The sequence below is a fragment of the Neomonachus schauinslandi genome, chromosome 8, assembly GCF_002201575.2.
Source record: "Neomonachus schauinslandi chromosome 8, ASM220157v2, whole genome shotgun sequence".
Lineage (NCBI taxonomy): Eukaryota > Metazoa > Chordata > Mammalia > Carnivora > Phocidae > Neomonachus > Neomonachus schauinslandi.
In genome coordinates this window covers 144,502,595-144,521,608 of record NC_058410.1, presented here as the reverse complement: position 1 = coordinate 144,521,608, position 19,014 = coordinate 144,502,595, and the positions used below count along the sequence as shown (strand labels likewise).

The window sequence follows — 19,014 nt, the reverse complement described above, 5'->3', positions numbered from 1 at the left end:
AATAACACAGGACACGACCCCCCCTGCCAATCTCAACGGCCGCAGCGGGCCCTGACCCGAGCCTCTGCCCTTATGCCTTGAAATTTAAGGTTTCCCCAAATTAATATCTTTGGGATTCCAGAGTTCCCTTATAGCTTTTCATAATTTCTCCATCAAAAAGACTTGCTAATTTTTGATGTAAATGCAGACCTTTGGCTGAGGCACTGATTTTATTCTTCCTTCTATCAGTGGGAATTCTGGTGCACCTGCAGGGGGAGGGGCCTTTGTCTTTCTAGTCTACCCCACCCATGTTCTTTGCACTTTTCAGGCCCTCTGTAAAGTCGTCTTAAGCTGAAGCAGTCCTATTCATTGACCCCTAGGAATACTTACATGTATGCTCAACTCTGTAGGAGTTGATAGGAACTTTTTATCCTTATTCAAGTCTGGAAAAAAAATCCTTGTGCTTTTTGTTAATTGGTTTTGTTTTTTAATACCACACATCTGCTTTACTCTTGAAACCTCCCAAGAGGCTGATTCGGTGATGTCAGAAAAGGTGAGCCTCTGAAATGGAAGTTAAAAGGTATCAGACAACGGGTAAACTAGTCATCTGCAGAAAAAATACACATTTGAGATGGTTTGGACAGTTATAGATGACGAGATGCAGGCGTTTTTCACATCGAAGAACCTCAAATGTAACTAAGATAAGTTGTGGTCTAATTTAATGTGCCCGATACAGTGTCCTAACTGAAGGATGGCAAACTGCACGGAATCTAGAAAGGAGTAAAAAAAGAGTTAAGCTTTGTCAGTAAATTTTGTTCAACCACCATAGAATGGAGTTTTCAAGGAAGAAAATATGAATTTCTCTAAGCTGGACAAAGGCCAGTTTCAGGTAACATAACTTGGGGGAAAAAATCTCTCCTTTAGGATAAGACTCTCTTGTCTAATTTAATGTTCCAATTTGTTCTTTTGTGCTCTAAAAATTGTTCTTTAGGGGAAAAAATGACAAAAAGTATTATCAGGGGCAAATCATGTGAATTATTAAAGCTACCAGCTGTTCCAGTATAAAATAGTAAAGTGACATCCAGGTTTGGCTGAGCTCAAGTCCATTTCCCAAGGCTGATCAGCAATGACACAAATTAATCAAGATACTTTGAATAACAAAGTGTTAGATGCCTGGATCACCAAGGCGCCAATAACCCACAAAATCTAGCTTTGAGTTCTTTTTTTATTTTTCTCTCCTTTTCTTTTAGGAATTTCAAGTTTCTAAATACTGGACTGTAATGGGCCCGATATGTGAACCTCTTATAGAGGGGCCATAGATTCCTTCTGCGTGCTTCTGTCCATTCTGCACAGAGTTCAGCTACCCCTTCCCCATATTCTAGATACGGTTCCTGCTGACAACTGCAAGTCAGTATAGTGCTTGCCAGCCCACCATACCTGTCTGTACCCACACCTACACAGGTAGGTGTATCCGTAATGTCTTCTCTACCTCTATCTGTACACACATGCGTTCTCCAGGCCCAGGACATACATGGTTAGCTAACTGAATCCGTCTAAATCCTCTTCCCATTTCCTCCCCTGGATTTCTATCTGCTGTTTCCCTCATTCTGTAAAACAAAGAAATAACCAGAATTTGCTATTGATCGTCTGCATCAATGGATTAATGGACAGGATGAAAGGCTTCTGTGCTCTGAAAAGTAGTGATTAAAAGAACCAAATATGTGGTGAATTTACTATCATCAACTATCCTGAGAGATGATGGAAGGAGAAAAGATACATAAATGTAAAAAGTATAATTTCTTTTCTAACAGAATTGTGGGAGGGATATACACACATACGTATATATGAATACATGAAAAACATACAAAATACCCACACCCGCGTACCTCCTCATACACATTCCGGTCAGAGAGCTGTCACAAAGATTTTGAAAAATCTGAGTAGACTGAAAGTTTACAAGAGCTGGAGGAGGAAGGTTGCTCACTTAATTGTAGCCCAACTCTTGAGTTTTCTAAATTCATAGGCCTTCTTAATGACCTGTCAGTCTTTTTCTCCCACTCTCTAAAAGAAACACCATAAGGTTTGGAATTCTCCTTTATAAGATTTCCTTTATGACAAAGTAGATGATGCTTGGAACTTGTTTTTATGCAAGGGTCCTCTCCCTACTATAGTTTTCAGTATAGTATCTGATACATAAAGGGAATATATGTAACATACATCTTAAGTTTAAAACAAATTGTATCAGACACCCAGGATGGAACTTCTAGCAGTAAATCTAGAATGCTGGCAACAACTTGTATTTACCTCTGTTTTTGTCTACATCCTCTCGCTGTGACTGTCACTGAGGTATCCATTTCCTGATTTTTAAAAACTCATTCATAAAGCTCTTAAAAATGTTTTCGAATCATACACTTACATGTGCTTCTCTACATGCTAAATAATTATTTTTGAGCTTTATAAAGTGGTATCATATATGAACCTTCTGAGATTTAGGTTTCTGAAATTCAACCAAGTACTACTGTGTATTTAGTTTTTTTCTCCCCCTCTCTGTATGGACTCCTATTGAGTGACTATCTCAATAAATTTGTTGATTCTTTTGGCCATGAATATGCGGTTGCTTCTCCTGTTTTGCGAGTAAGAATAGCGCTGCTCCCTTCTCCTGTGCCTCCTGCTCAACGCGTGCAGAATATTCTCCCGCGAACACCTCAGCTCCGTAATTGGATAAAGGATATGATCAAAAAAAACTTCACCAAATACAATTCAGTGTGGAAGTGTTTCCCCCCCGAGTCCCGGCAAAGACCAAAATACCCTTAAATGTGCCGTTCCTAAGGGCTTAAGTCGGGGAGAGGGATTTTGACGTCCTGAATTGGGGGTGAAGGCACAGCGCTTCCCTCCTCCTCTAGTCTTCTTTTTAAATGTCTTCCAATAGAAACACGAAATGCAAGTGACACGGAAAGAAAATATGATGGAGTGGATTCTGCCCGCAAAGGTAGGAACCTGAGCCCAGTCCTTCCCATGAGAGGAATTTCACCCAGAGAAACGAGGGAGGAGAGCGGCAGCTGGTCCCGCCCGCCGCGCGGCGCACAACTCGGGGTGCGGCCCGACTCCCGAGGCGCGGCCCGGGGGGCACTTCGAACCGCCCGCGCAGCGTCTGGATTGGCTCCCACACCCACGTGCCACGGGACGCGCACGGACACTTTCAGTCCGGCTCTGACTGCCATTTTTTCTGCTGCCTTTCTAGCTCAGTACGTGGCAAATACAAACTCCAGAGACCGAGCCAGCACCGCCCCCGAAACGACTTGTGCGCCTCTTAGCGCGTGCCCAGCGCCGCGTCGGTAAGGTACACCTGAGAATTAGGGACAGAGCGCCAGAGGCATTATCAATAAGACCTTTTGCCAGGTTGGGATTTTCAAAGGTGACCAGGTTTTGCTTTGGAGACAAAGAATACTTTATTTTACTCCATTTGTCTGATAATGAACATGATCCTTCCTGGCCGAAACCTTTTTAAATACATCTCCAGCGCTACTTCAGCTTCCCATACATTGTAACTAATTTCCCGCCAGGTGAAAACACGGAATTCAGATACTGTTTCTTTACAGCAAATAAAACACCCAAGGTAAATGAGTGCCAGTTCTCTTTAGAACGCTGAGTGGCTCTGAAAAGAGCCTTTGGGGTGTGTGCCGAGCCTTACCGATTGCTCTGCAGCAGGCGGGCTCACTTGGCGCTCGTGTACTTGGTGACGGCCTTGGTGCCCTCGGACACGGCGTGCTTGGCCAGCTCCCCGGGCAGCAGCAGGCGCACGGCCGTCTGGATCTCCCGCGACGTGATGGTCGAGCGCTTGTTGTAATGCGCCAGGCGGGACGCCTCGCCCGCGATGCGCTCGAAGATGTCGTTGACGAACGAGTTCATGATGCCCATGGCCTTGGACGAGATGCCCGTGTCGGGGTGCACCTGCTTCAGCACCTTGTACACGTACACCGAGTAGCTCTCCTTGCGGCTGCGCTTGCGCTTCTTGCCGTCCTTCTTCTGCGCCTTGGTCACCGCCTTCTTGGAGCCCTTCTTCGGGGCCGGAGCCGACTTGGCGGGCTCGGGCATGGCCGGGAGTAACTGTTAAAGGACCTGAAAATAACAGGAAGAACGAGTATGAGGCTCTAAGTGTCCTCTTTATCCACAGCTTCTTAAACAAAGGAGGCAGTGAGTCAAATCCTGTATCTAATTGGCGAATTCTGCAAACGTCACGTATTAATTTTGTTCAATCAAAAGAAGTGTATTTGAAAACCAGGATTCCATTGGTTTGAGTGAAACTGAAATTTTAGCCAATGGCACAGCTTCATTTCTGTGCCCAATAGAGACTATAAGTAGGGTAGCTCCGGCGGCTTCAACTCTGACCCTACTCAGGTCTGTTCCTTTTCCTCCATCATGTCCGGACGTGGCAAGCAAGGCGGCAAGGCCCGCGCCAAGGCCAAGACTCGGTCATCCCGGGCCGGCCTCCAGTTCCCGGTGGGCCGCGTGCACCGCCTGCTCCGCAAGGGCAACTACGCCGAGCGGGTCGGCGCCGGCGCGCCCGTGTACCTGGCTGCCGTGCTGGAGTACCTGACGGCCGAGATCCTGGAGCTGGCGGGCAACGCGGCGCGCGACAACAAGAAGACGCGCATCATCCCGCGCCACCTGCAGCTGGCCATCCGCAACGACGAGGAGCTCAACAAGCTGCTGGGCCGCGTGACCATCGCGCAGGGCGGCGTCCTGCCCAACATCCAGGCCGTGCTGCTGCCCAAGAAGACCGAGAGCCACCACAAGGCCAAGGGCAAGTAGGCGTCTAGCAGAGTGTGCGCCTCAAACCCCCTGTCCAAACCAAAAGGCTCTTTTCAGAGCCACCCACTTAATCAAAAAAAGAGCTGTGCCTTTAAGTCGCATTGTTGGCATAGCAAGGTGTTGAATACTGACAAACCCTGTACAGAAGAAAGAAAAGCTTGTCTAAGGTATTTGTAAATCTGTCATTTGACCCAAGAGTCCCTACATTGAAGTCACCTTGCAAGAAGAAAAGACAAACTTGCTTTAATGAGCCCATGTGAGCAAAATTTGGGTATCCTTGATTCCTCTGCAGGATCAAATGTCCATCTGGAACACAAACTTGGCATCCTATTATGGCAGGGACAGATAGAGGGAGGGACAGGCAAAGAGGAATTTAGTAGGACCTGAGGCCACTGGGTAAGATCCCTATCAAGTCTGGCCTCCCCAGAATACCAAGGAGGAAAAACAACCCCAGGGGGCTGGGCTGGGGAAGATAGTCTTGCTGGAAAACTTCCCCCGGGGCCAATCAGACAAAGACATGAAGAAATCCTGAAGGATCTGGGCTGCAACAACCCCAGCTAAAACTGCATAAAAGAAAATCTGTCCTTGCTGGGGGTGGGAGGGGGTTACTCTCAGATCTCCCCTCTCCGTGTGAAGAGCTGATTCTGTCCTCTTAAAACTTTGCTTTGCTGCCCCCCACTCTGTGTCTGGTCTCCCTCTTCATTCTCCGAGCAGCGTGACCGAGGACCGTGGGCACTAGAAAGCTGGGGTAAGAAAAAATCCTGAAACTCTTGGGGGCTCCTCCAGGATCTCTGGTCGTCATCAAGGACCTCTAACCGTGAGTAGTGGACCCCGAGTCTCTCCTCTCTGCTACAGTCAACATGATGGGCACTCATCATCTCAGAGTGCATAGCGTGGCTGCCATCCTCAAGTCTCGAGTGGTAGGCTCCCACCGGTCCCTCCTCAAGGGGAAGGAATGCAAAATCCCCGGGAAGGTCCCCCCAGACGTCCTCTTGCCAGAGGCCTCCAAGGGATCGCAACCACAGTTCCCCGTTTCGGTGAGGAACAGCCTTCTGCCTCTGCCCTCCGTCTGTGGTGGCACCTCCGAGTCCTACCCCTTCACCTGTTACCCTGTCAGGTGGACAGAACACTTAGACACGTGGCCTCCTCTGGGATCTGGCCCAGAACTTGTTAGAAGTAGCCCCCCCACCCCCCACACGCCTTGAATTCCCTTATTGGGGTCCTGCCGGCACTGTTCTACCTGCGACCCTCCAGCCACTGAGCATGCTTGTTGTTTTTGTGTGACGGACACTAGATCCTCACACCGTATGGATCAGGCTCGCTGGACATCAGGAGGGATTGCCTCCGGGACACACAGGGACCATTTCATTACACTTGGCAAGGTGCATGCCCCTCTGCTCAGCTGCGACCATCCTAAGATGGACCGTCTGGCCGGAACACATCTGAGTAGGTGTTGCTGAGAAGGGCAAGGGAACGGACCTCTACCTTGGCTGTTTCCCCCTTCCCCGGCAGCCTGCCCTGTGCCTCCAGAAATTGGCCTTTGTTAACCACTTAAAACGGGTCTGTCAGACAGAGCAATTTTATCAGGCCCATCATGCCAACTTTCAACAGGCCAGGAAAATTCTGGCACATCCACCCGCCACGAAAGGAGCCTTACTGGGTCACAGCCAGGATCCTTCGAGGCCCGCGGCTGGGAAATGCAAAGAGAATAAGAGTCAGGACAAGCAGGGTCGCTCCCTGGAGGTAGAGCCCGGTAAGAGAGACTCTTAGCGCCTCGCAGAAGAGACAGCGGCCCTGCCTGCCGGTCGCAAAGCCCCCAGGACACTGGATCGGGAAGAGGCCCTCCTGATCAATTATGAGGAACTGAGGTAAGGGATGCAATTTCCGCTCTTCCTAGAGACGGGCAATTGCAATCCCCTGACCAAAGCCAGTACTCCTTTGCTTCCTGAATAACTGTAATGGTTTGACCCACAAACCTTAAAGAAAAGGCAGCTTACTTTCTTTTGTTCCAAGGCATGGCCACAGTACAAATGGGAGGAGGAGACATGGCGGCCTGAGGGACGTATCGGTTATAATACCCTGTTACAACTGGACTGGTTTTGCAAACGTGAGGGAAATGGGGAGAAGTACCCAATGTGCACTGTTTCTGGGCCTTAAGGGAAAATAAGGGCCTGGGCCAGCCTCCTGGCCGCTCTCTTTCATGGCCGGACACTGGGGAACAGGAACGCAAGAAGACCACACCTACACCAAAGGCAGACAGGCAGATGGCGTCCGCAGAGGATTTCCCGCTCCTTGCTCCATCTTCCCTAGGGTCTCCACCAATTTATCCAGATTTCAGATCAGGTGCCCTTACCTGCCCGCCCTACCCAGGACCCCCTGCTGATGCTCGGGGGCTCTATCTCTTGCAAGAATATGTAGGACCTGGAGGAGGACCAAGGGTACCTGTCGCTGTGGCTCAGGTACATTGCCCCTGTCGTTGCAAGACCAGAGATGAAGGGGGGCCTTGGGGAGTTTTCCAACAGCCCAGATAAATATATAGAAGCCTTCCAAAATTTCACTTATGTGTTTGAATTAACCTGGAAGGAGTTAATGCTCCTGTTCAATCAAACCCTCTCTGAGGTGGAGAAATGCGGGGTCCTGGCCACCGCTGAGAACAGGGACGAAGAGCTGGTTAATTTTCAGGGCACGGGTGGGCCCATGGGGGACTTCCATTTCCCAACTGGAGCCCAAGCTGTCCCTTCCCAAGACCCCAGTTGGGACCCTAACGATCCCCTCAGAAACTGGTACCTCGGCACTTCCAGGCCTGCGTTCTGGAGGGATTAAAAAGGTCAAAGGTTCGGGCGCCTGGGTGGCTCAGTCGGTTAAGCGACTGCCTTCGGCTCAGGTCGTGATCCTGGAGTCCCGGGATCGAGTCCCACGTCGGGCTCCCTGCTCAGCGGGGGGTCTGCTTCTCCCTCTGACCCTCTTCCCTCTCGTGCTCTCTCTCACTCTCTCTCTCAAATAAATAAAGAAAATCTTTAAAAACTCTAGAGGAAAACACGAGGGCCTTCTTAGAGGGGTTGAGGGGGGCTCTCATTAAATATACAGCTATCTCCCCCTATTCTCCTGAGGCTGAGATCATTCTCAAAGACAAATCTGTGATCCAGTCAGCCCCAGATATTCGGAAAAAGCTGCAAAAGTCAGCTGCTTAGAAGAGCTCTTAGGAGCTGGTAACTGGGTCTTTTACAACCGGGACCAAGAGGAGAGTAAGGAACAAGAGAAGAGGCTAAGAAAGAATTCTGAGGCCCTAGTTGCGACCTTATAAGCCCTGAGGCTCTGGTACCAGATGCCACGTCTGTGCCGCCCTGGGCACCGGAAGCCAGAATGTCCTCAAAGGGGACAGCCAAAATCAAAGCCCCACAAGCCCTGTCTTACTTGTGGAGGAGGACCGGAAATCTGAATGCCCTCAAGCGTCTCCATCTGCCAGGGCTCAGATGACCTGCACCCCGACAGGGTCTGATGGGACCTGGAGCTCTTCATGGTGGCTCCCCAGAACAGCTTGCCGTTGGGAACCCAGAGCCTCGGGTAATTCCCGAGATAGAGGGAGTGCCAGTCAATTTCCTTCCACCTTCCTGATTCCTCTCTCCACCCCGGGGCCAGCTGTCCAGACTCAATGCTGTTGTCAAGGGCATCACTGGACAGCCCAGAATCAGATTTTTTTCTCGCCCGCTGGGATGCACCTGGGGAGATCTAATTTTCTCTCACTCCTTGTGAGAGCCCCACACCTCTCTTAGGTGGCGATATTATGGCCAGTCTGGGAGCTCTCATATTGATGGCCCCTGGACAAACTAGCAATTGCCTCCCCTTAATAGAGGCTGATGTTTATCCCCAGGTCTGGGCAACTCAGGGAGAAGTGGGTCGGCCCTTACCTGCAGTGCCCATTCGCACACACTTTAAAGACCCCCACAACTTTCCCCTGTCGGAAACAATACCCTCTAAAGCCAGAAGCAGAGAGGGCCTTTTGAGCACTCTGACCCACAGATCCCCAGAGGCAGACAGTGAGTGGGGAGCTTGGGGAAGATTGGCAAGTGGATTTCACACATACGCCTAAGGCACAGGGGTACAAAAGTCTCCGGGTTTGGGTAGATACCCTGCACACACTGGGTGGAGGCCTTCCCCTGCAGAACCAAAAAGGCCACAGAGGTGGTAAATGAAATCGTCCCTCGGTTTGGACTCCCCCAGTCCCTTCAAAGTGATAACAGCCCCTCCCGTAAGTCCCAGGTGACAGAGGGATTCACTGTCACCCCCACTGTGCCTGGACACCCCAATCCTCGGGAAAGGGAGAAAGCACTAATGAGGTTATTTAAAAGCACCTCAGAAAACTAGCACAAGAAACTAGTCAAAATTAGGTGTCTCTACTCCCTATTGCCTTACTCCGGATTAGAAACACCCCCACGGAAAGGTCTTATATGGGAGACCCTTCCGTGTCAATGACCTGCTGGTGACAGGGGAGTCTTTGACTTGGTAAACAGTGTCATCCCTCTGGCAAGGTCTCCGCAAGCTCTTCGGGAGCTTTTTAACCCCCAGCTCCAAGACAACCAACCTTCCCTGTATCGTCCCAGGGACCAAGTGCTTGTGAAAACTCTTCCCTCTTTATCTTTGTCCCTAGAGTCTGTCTGAGAAGGCCCACACACAGTCATCTTAGCCACCCCAACAGCCGTCAAGGTACCCGAGATCGAGGCCTGGATCTACCATTCTAGGGTCAAGCCCTGGTTTCCAGTGGAACAAGACAACAGGAAACCAAGATACCACTGCGAGCCTGGGAAGGGCTCAAACGCATCTTTGAAAAACAGAAAAGCCAGCAACACCAAGCTAAGTACTTCAACCCCTGATCAAACATGCCTTCGAATGCATTTATTCTCTTTCTCCTTCTTTCTCTTCCCGAACTTCTACATTGCCACTCACCTGCAGGGACCCTAGGATGGGTTCAACTCAATGCCACTCCCCTCAATTTGACTGATTGTTGGATATGTGGGAATGACTCAGTAGGAACTGCTGTGCCCGCCCCTATTGCGGTCTGGCTACGGGCTAATTACTCCGTCACCCCTTTTGTCTCCTATATTAATTCATTCCCCACTCAAAATATAGAGCAACTATTCTTTAAAGCCTGGAAGAAGGACATGGAAACCAAAGTAGCCAGTGTCCCTTGGTCCAACAATACCCCAAACCTTGCCTGGTTGGATCGGCTCCAGCTCAGTACCTCAACAACATTCCCTATTTGCTTTGAAAACTCCATTTACACTCCAAACTCAGGGTTCTTTGTAGGAAGTCTTTCCACGTCCCAATGCAACTTCACCTTCCAAGTCACTTCGACCTCTATAGAGGAACACTGGAATAGTTCCCTGTTCAACTCCCTCAGCTCCTACAAAGATCCTGATAAACCTCACCTCTTCCTCCGGGCCCAGTATCCCCCAAAGGAAAAGACATCTTTTTGTACCTCCGCTAACAACTCCTGTTCAGCAGGGTGGTCGCAGGTGTCCTGCCATTCTTCTACACTAGGATTGGCCAAAGGTTTACTCCTCTCATCCCAAGAATTCTTTCTTAAAATCTATCCTTCCAGCTCACTTGCTTCCACAGTGGGCGAGCGGCTCCGTTTAGATGCTTCCCTAATATGGAAAAAATTGTCAGGAGCTGCCTCTCCCTCCCCGCCAAAGCTTCTCTTTAAATATGGGTTCCACCTAAATCTCCGAGCAGAGGACCGTTTATTCTTCTGTTGTGGGAAAAGGGCATACATTACCTTACCCCCGCAGTGGAGAGGGCGATGCTCTTTAGCCTACTTAGCTCCGCTCGCGGACTACGCCCCCGGGTCCAGCCACATGCCGCAGGCTGTAAACCAAACCAAGCCTGGGGTATAGAGACTCGCAGTACGCACACAGCAAAGAAACTCCTTGAGGGCACGGCCCTCCAAAATCCCCAGGCCCTGGACCTCCTAACCCCCCACGCAGGGGGTACCTGCACCCTCCTCCAGGAAGAAAGCTACTTTTATATTAACAACACGGGTCAGGTGGTCACTCATTCAGATTCATCAGGTAACCTGGTGGCCCAAATAGAGGACCTCTCCTCCCGGTGGACCTCCCTTCGGGCCCAGCTGTTACGCTGACTGACTATGGCCCTTCACGGCCCCAGTATTAGTCCTCTTCCTTCTGCTTCTTTGACGACCTTGTATTCTAAATGACCTTATCCAATTTGTGTCTTCTCGTTTAGAGTCCATCAGGCTTCAAATGGTCCTGTCTATGCAGCCACAGATGGGGACAGCCCCTACCTATTATAGGGGCCTCTGGACAGACTTCTGAACCAGTCGACGCCCCTCCCCAGCAGGAAGTAGCCATAGATCGGTCATCACCCCTGTTCCTTATGGCAGTTAGGAGTTACCTGTTCAGAGGGGAGAATATGGCAGGGACGGATGGGAGAGGGACAGGCAGAGAGCCATACAGTAGGACCAGAGGCCCCAGGGGTAAGATCGGCATCATGCCTGCTCAGCCTCCCTGAAAAACCACAGAGAAAAACAACCCCAGGGGGCTGGGCTCGGGAAGATAGCCTCGCTGGAAAACTTCCCCGGCTGATCAAAGACATGAAGAAATCCTGAATGATCTGCCTTGAAAGAACCCCAGCTAAAACTGCACAAAAGGCAAACTCCTCTCATTGCTCGGGGGGGGTATTTTTCTTGGATTCTTCCCCCAAGTGGAGAGCTGATTCTATCCTCTTAATAAAACTTTGCTTTGCTGCCCCCCCACTCTGTCTGGTCTCCCTCTTCATTCGTCGGAGCGGCGGGACCGAGGATAGTGGGCACCAGAAAGCTGAGATAAGAAGAAAGTCCTGAAACACTATGACTGGCCTACCTTCCCTTTTCTCCTAATTCAGCTGAATCTCACTGAGTAGGACTCACGCCACTAAATGGTCCTGCATTAGTCACACAGATTGGTAGGTTCCAAGTTTCAAATAGGTTCAGGCAGAGAATGCATTTCGTAGTTGTCCACATACACAGAAATCACTAAAGATGACATGGGATTACGTTAGGAAGATCATGTGCTTTTGCAACAACTGTGAAAGGTGGACATTGTAAGTCAGATTTTTACCTTAACTCTATGGGGACCCAATCAATCATGATGCTGTCCATTTCCGCCGCTGCCCCTTTCACCCCCTTCATCATACCCTTCTCATCACCAAGTCACTAGCTGGAGAGCGCCTTCTGTTTCTCTCCACCCATGGACACAGCAGCTAATGTTTACTTCTTACTCATGGATATCTTAATGAAAATCAGATTCTATGGCATTCTTAGTCTGTTGGAATAAATTTATTTTGAGTCTCTTGAAATATTTATATGTCCTATAGTTAAACCTGAACTGCAATCACAAGCCAAGACAGACAGAATTGAAGTGACCACAGCAATCACAAAGAGGAGGTAAATGTTACCTTTAAAAACGTGTCTTTTTTATTTATGATCATATGATGTCAGAGGACCCAGATCCTGATTTCAGTAAATCTGACTGTTCAGTTGTTCCCTCTTAAAAAGTCACCTGCATTATCTGAGTTTGTAAATTTTAAATAGCAATTTCTCTTAGACCTAGAAATGTCAAGTAGAGTTATACAGCTCAAGGAAAGCCTGTGAGTTCTTTCTTTTAGTAAGAAAATATGCTGTTTTTATCATTGATGTTGATGGCGTGACAGGGTTCAGTACAAATCTCCTAGAATGAGCCACTTTGACACGTGGATTATTTTGAGCTGAAGACAACTGGGCTCAAAATACTCAGGAAGAGCTTTTTACCTCCCCCCTTAACTGCCTAAACGAATTTGAATAGGTCCAGTCCAGGAAGTGAGCGATCCGCAGAGATAAGTACAAAGAGTATGAGCCAGGTGTGGTAAGCTGAGGGGCAGCAGGACCGGTTCCTTCACATTCCTCCCTGTGTCTCCTCGGTCTCCGCAAGCCTGGGCAAACACTTGTTTGCCGAACATTTGCCCTTCCCATCTTCCTGTGAACTTTCTTTCTTCCCTTCGATAACGTACAAGCCTCAAATTTAGATGAGCCCCTGACTGTTGGGGAGCCTCTCCTGTCTGTGTGGGGCTCCTGCATGAACAAAATTAAATGTTTTTCCCTTGTTATTCTGTTCTATGTCAACTTAATGACTAGGCCACCCAAAGAACCTAGAAGGGAAGGAAGGACAAGTTTTTTCGCCCCAACAGATGAAAACTACTAGTACTTGTTTATTGCATTGTTTGTATTCCTCACAAGAACCACTACATTGTTAAATTGTTATTCAAATTTTATTATTGGTGTGGTTTTGATTTATCAAACCAATGAGCCCATAATCGAATAATTGACAAATAAATATACATTTTTGTTTTAAGTAAAATAAAATACCCAAGTGTGATACATCATTGCTTATGATTCCCTGTTGACTGAATTTTTTTGTTTATCAACTCTCACTCCGATGTCACTGGATAAAGTGTGTACTATTATTAGTTACATAATCAGAAAAACATTTTAAACTTTTTTTAAAGGAGGTAACAAAGTTTGAACAGTCTTGATAAAAAAAATTCAGATATTTGTAATTGCAATTAGATCCAGAAGAACAAGTTAGAACTTCATAGTTCATACTGTGAAGCTATTTTCATAGGACGCAAAGTTCAATTTTAGTAGCAGAAGCTTTATGGGAAAAAAATTTTTTTTAAACTGAAGTGTGGTTGACCCAGATGGAAGCCGTATTTAAGCTTTCTTTCTGGAGTTGGTCTTCCCATTAATTTCTCTCTCCGCAGACTCCATGAAACCACCTAATAGTGTCTTCCCAAATTAGATTTATTGTGCATCTTATCCATTAGTTGACAAAATCCCTTAGAGAGTGGGTTTTATTCATATTTGCAACTTCCTTGACATTAGTTCAATGACGACCCCATAAAATATGGTCAATAAATTGTGTTAATTTTATAATAACAAAAACCGTATAACATAGGTAAGTGGTACAAAATAAAAACAAAAAAGAGCACCTGGGCGGCCCAGTCTGTTACACGTCTGCCTTGGCTCAGGTCATGATCCCAGGGTGGGTGTCGGGCTCCCCGCTGAGCGGGGGGTCTTCTTCTCCCTCCCCCCGCCCCCCTGTTTGTGAGCCTGTGCATTCTCTCAAATAAATACATAAAATATTTTTTAAAATGATAAAATAAAAACCAAAAAAGAAGTTGAAAGTTAAACAAGGATGGAAAGCATGACGGAAAACAGAGGGGTTTTTAAGTGAGCAACTTGAAAGCAATCACCCAGTGGAGGCAGCGTGAGGATGAGACCGGTCCAAGGAGCAAAGACCAGTTTGAAAGGCTGAAATTGCCTTTTCAGTTCATGATATTAATTTGTCTGGAAAAAGGTTGTTCTGGATGACATTATTAATTTGGTTTACCTCCTGCTTGCTCCCCCAATCTATCAACAATCTCACATTTAAATAAATGCTACGGATGCTAATGAATTGTAGTTACCTGGTGGCAGAATGAAACAGCTTCAGTGACCTGGGGCACTGGTGCTTTGGAGGAAGGTGGGGACTCTGGACAAGGGCAAACACCCAGGGTGGAGAATTAGGGATCACCCAACCAAGACAAATTTCTGAGGCTCTCAAACAATGCCTTTCCCTTGATGGTGTGTTTTTTTGTGGTTTTTATAAATCTCTCATCTTCCAGACTTTTACATGTGCTTACTGTTTAGATCGTTTCTATGAAAATATTAGTTTTCCTGGTGTAGTGGTAATGTTTCAGGAGGGGGTTTTGGTAAAGAGGGAGTAGCAATGAGTCCTTTGCTGTGATCATCCTTCACTTACATTTTTAGCTGTTAGGATACTGTTTAGAAGTTATTTCAAAACACAATACATGATAAAGATGTACATACAGAAATAAGAAATTTGCACAGAAGAATAAAGTAACAGATGTTTATTTTGTTAGGGTAATAAATATTAAAAATGTATTTTGACCAAAAATAAATGTCCCTAAAAATCTACTGAAGGAGAGCAGATTTTGTCACCCCAAAATATGTCTCTTTGGCATAAGGAGGATTATCTTTTTAAGATATTATTCATTTGAGAGAGAGTGAGATCACACAGGGATCCTGATGCAGGGCTTGTCCCAGCACCAGGATCATGACCTGAGCCGAAGGCAGATGCTTAACCTACTGAGCCACCCAGGAGCCCCCGGTATAGGGATTATTTTGAGCTAAAGGCAGTCAAAATTTAGCAGATTCAGGAAACCCTCTTAACTTCCCCCTCAACTGCCTAAATTTACATTGGAAAGGAGGCCTGTACCGGGAAAAGAGCTATTACCAGAGATACCTTTTAACCCAACAAAGTTATCTGCATAACAAGGTAACCTTTATTTTCCAAACAATTCTCTCCTGCCTGTAAATGGTTTTCTTTCCCCTTATTCTCCCAGACCCTTACCCTTTTCCTTAGTTCAGGATGTTTTATAAGACTCAATTAACTGGGTGCAGTGTGGGTCTTATATTTTTGAGGCTTCCCTACATATGAAATTTGTTTGTTTTACTCATGTTAAACTGTCTCATATCAATTATTAGATCAGCCAAAGAACTTAGAAGGGAAATATTCCCCCCTACATACTATTAATACATATTTAAGATAAATGTGGACTCTTAATAATATGATAATATGTAGCAAAAATAAATATTCATTATTTAGCATTTTATATATAATATAGAATATGTTTTAAATCCATGTTTATTAAAGTAAAAAAAATTTTTTTAAAGATTTTATTTATTTATTTGACAGAGAGAGAGATAGCAAGAGCAGGAACACAAGCAGGGGGAGTGGGAGAGGGAGAAGCAGGCTTCCCAGTGAGCAGGGAGCCCGATGCGGGGCTCAATCCCAGGGCTCTGGGATCATGACCTGAGCCGAAGACAGACGCTCAACGACTGAGCCACCCAGGTGCCCCAAAGTGAAAATATTTTAAAGTAATACAAATATAAAATATTTTAAATTTAGTACTAAAAATAAAAATTGCTTATTATATTACATAGAAGCATACTCTGTATACTCAGTATATTATATAAATTATCTCCATTTTTTTTTTTTTTTTAGAGAGACGTGGGAGGGGAATGGGTAGAGGGAGACAGAGAATCCGAAGCAGGCTCCACGCCCAGCACAGAGCCCAACGTAGGGATTGAACTCACTACCCTGAGATGATGATTTGAGGTGAAATTAAGAGTCGGACGCTTAACCAACTGAGCCACGCAGTTGCCTCTCCGTTAGTTCTTAAAATAACTCTATGAGGTAAGTATTGTTACTATCCTAATCCCACTCTAGATGAGCAAAGATTTAGAAGACATAAGCAAGTGCCCCAAACCCAATTGGTAGAGGAGAGACAATCTAAAATGAAGTTTTCTTTCTTTTTTTTAAAGATTATTTATTTATTTATTTGACAGAGAGACAGCAAAAGAGGGAACACAAGCGGGGGGAGTGGGAGAGGGAGAAGCAGGCTTCCCGCTGAGCAGGGAGCCCGATGCGGGGCTCGATGCGGGCTCCATCCCAGGACCCTGGGATCATGACCTGCGCCGAAGGCAGACGCTTAACAACTGAGCCACCCAGGCGCCCCTAAAATGAGGTTTTTCTAAGTAGAGTTTCGGCTACTAAGAACTTTTGAAAACAATTGAATAATGGGTGACATTAGTTAGAGGAGTTTACAAAATTATGTTAGGGTTAAGAATTTCAAAGTCTGATCCTGTATTTGTTTTTTACAAATAAAATTCAATGTATGCAAAAAATTAACCCGTAGTAAATATTATATAAAAAGCAAAATTTAAAAACAAAACAAAAAACAAAATTTTTAGTCATTAAAATTAAAAAGCTTAAAAGCAACTAGAAGCACAAAGTTTCTGAATTTAAGTATTTGATTTTTGTAGGGCTTTGATTGTATTCTAATTAATTTATACTTAATGCAATCATGATCAGAAGCTCAAAGGGATTTTTTTCCAAACCACTACAATGATTCTAAACTTACACACAAAAAAGGAATCTTGTGAAACTAGATCAGAAACTTTTGAAAAGAAATAATGGGACCTGCAGTGCCAAATTATGACCTGTAATACAACCATCATTTAAAATATTGATGTAATAAAAAGAACAGTGTAGGGGAGGAAAAATAATTTCCCCTCTACCCTTCTAGGTGCTGTGAGCCTCCCCCCCGATAATAAAACACAGATTAACGAGAAAAACAAACAGCCGTTTAATAACATGTATACGTCCTGTATACATGAGAGATACTCTGAAGAAGTGAGTAAAACTCCCTGGAAAGGCCCAAGCCACCGCCTTAAATACCGTCTTCCGCTAAAAGATGTTGATGTGGGAGGAGAGCGCACAGGGAGCCGGGTATGGGTTACCAGGAAAAGGTAAACAAGGCTGTGATGCAGAATTAAGTTCGGGCCTTCTCCATGGACAAAACTGATTTAATCATCATTTAATCATCCTTCTCTTTCTGGTACTGAGAGGGAGACACTTACAGATTGAGATCTCCTTTATAAATGTAACACGTCCCTTAAGAAAGAGAGTTCTACTCTGATTTGAGAGATTCTTCCTGCGTCTGGTGTTTCTTAAAAATAATCTGCTCAAAAAACAGTCTTTATGCCAAAGACGCATATTTTGGGGTGGCATATTCTGCTACCCTTCATACCAAAGTGGCCCATTTTGAGACGGTTTGTCCTGGACCCCTACACTCCTCTTTTGGGGTGGCATCTTAGGGTTCCCTTCCCAGCTAACAATCATTCCCTTCTGAATGAGAAACGACTGTACCCCGTTGTAAACTAGAAGCCCCTACTCACTTTCTCATAGGAAGAGAGCCGCAGATACAAATAGCAACGGGCTCAGGGAAATGCAGAGCTTCCACGGGAAACTGCTCTGCCCCCTGTCCCACAGTCATTGGAGCTCCGCCCAGAGGGGGCGGAGCCCGGGGTGGGGCAGCGGGGCCGCGGTTCCCGCCCGCGCTTCCAGTTCTCAACGAGGTCCGGCCTCTGCTTATAATTAGTCCTGCCGGACGAGCGGGGCCATAGCTGTGTCCGACTCGCGCAGAGCTTCCAACAGCCATGTCTGGCCGCGGCAAGGGCGGGAAGGGCCTGGGCAAGGGCGGCGCCAAGCGCCACCGCAAGGTGCTGCGCGACAACATCCAGGGCATCACCAAGCCCGCCATCCGGCGGCTGGCCCGGCGCGGCGGCGTCAAGCGCATCTCCGGCCTCATCTACGAGGAGACCCGCGGGGTGCTCAAGGTGTTCCTGGAGAACGTGATCCGCGACGCCGTCACCTACACGGAGCACGCCAAGCGCAAGACGGTCACGGCCATGGACGTGGTCTACGCGCTCAAGCGCCAGGGCCGCACCCTCTACGGCTTCGGGGGCTAAAATCGGTCTAAGTCGCAACGCCCCTCACACAAAAGGCCCTTTTAAGGGCCACCCACGAAGTCTTCTAAAGACCTGTAATCCTCTTCCCAATCCGCTTCCAGAGCACCTGACCATGACCAGATGAGCTTGGGGTACACGAGAACCCATTTCAGATGGGAAAGTACAACGTGCCTACGATTGTCCAGAAAGTGCCGAGACCTCCGGTGGCTGGAGTCGGCACTTAGGCCCCACCCCCTGGAGTCTGCACTGTTAGAGACCGTTGTGCTCAAAGCCGAGCTCTTTTACCGTGTGTTCCCTAAGGTAAACCTGGCCAACCCTTGTTATAAAAAGCTGAGTGGTTCTTAAGCTCTTTTGAAAGTCCTTGCAGAGAACATGGCTAGAATTTCAAATAATGCTAATGCCTCCATTTTACTCCGTCCCCTTTAATTTTCAGTAAGCAATATAATCAAGAATCCAGTCATAATTGGATTTTATTTAAAATAGTGGAAGGAAGGCACTTTCGGATTCTCAAGACAATAGTTCAAAGAATTTTGATGCATCTTAGAGGCTTTAAAAAAAAAAAAAGTCAGACATTTTCTTTGTCCTTTATCCGAGAGACCTAAGCGGGAGGCGGGAAAATGCTTCCTGTCCTTAGAGGACTGAAGCGAGAACCAATCTGTGCGCGGGGTGGGGCGAGAGGCTCCTGTCCAATCCGGACCCCGGGCTCGCTATAAATACTGGGACGCCGCCTCCTATTCTTGCAGCTTTAAGTTGTTACCTCTGCTTGGCGATGGCTCGCACGAAGCAGACGGCCCGCAAGTCGACCGGCGGCAAGG

At 47.0% G+C, this 19,014-nt stretch overlaps 3 protein-coding genes across 3 annotated transcripts in view; 2 read left to right on the top strand and 1 right to left on the bottom strand.

The window, feature by feature from the left end:
• LOC123325490 overlaps positions 1 to 18,199 on the top strand; it is a 34,597-nt gene extending 16,398 nt beyond the window's left edge. Inside the window, exon 4 of the mRNA XM_044917302.1 lies at positions 17,876 to 18,199. Within this exon, the coding sequence (XP_044773237.1) occupies positions 17,876 to 18,199 (324 nt within the window). The remainder of the gene's footprint in view (positions 1 to 17,875) is intronic.
• Positions 3,615 to 4,147, bottom strand: LOC110586875 (histone H2B type 1-K). Its single transcript, XM_021697187.1, has one exon. It carries the CDS (start codon positions 4,072 to 4,074, stop codon positions 3,694 to 3,696), a length of 381 nt encoding a protein of 126 aa, XP_021552862.1. The 5' UTR covers positions 4,075 to 4,147; the 3' UTR covers positions 3,615 to 3,693.
• LOC110586874 (histone H2A type 1-E) lies at positions 4,327 to 4,791 on the top strand. Its single transcript, XM_021697186.1, has one exon. The coding sequence runs from the start codon at positions 4,399 to 4,401 to the stop codon at positions 4,789 to 4,791; it is 393 nt and encodes a 130-aa protein (XP_021552861.1). The 5' UTR covers positions 4,327 to 4,398.
• Positions 18,200 to 19,014: the final 815 nt, after the last annotated feature.

Coding starts and splice junctions, on each gene's coding strand:
- LOC110586874 (XM_021697186.1), top strand. CDS start 4,399: ATGTCCGGACGTGGCAAGCAAGGCGGCAAGGCCCGCGCCAAGGCCAAG.
- LOC110586875 (XM_021697187.1), bottom strand. CDS start 4,074: ATGCCCGAGCCCGCCAAGTCGGCTCCGGCCCCGAAGAAGGGCTCCAAG.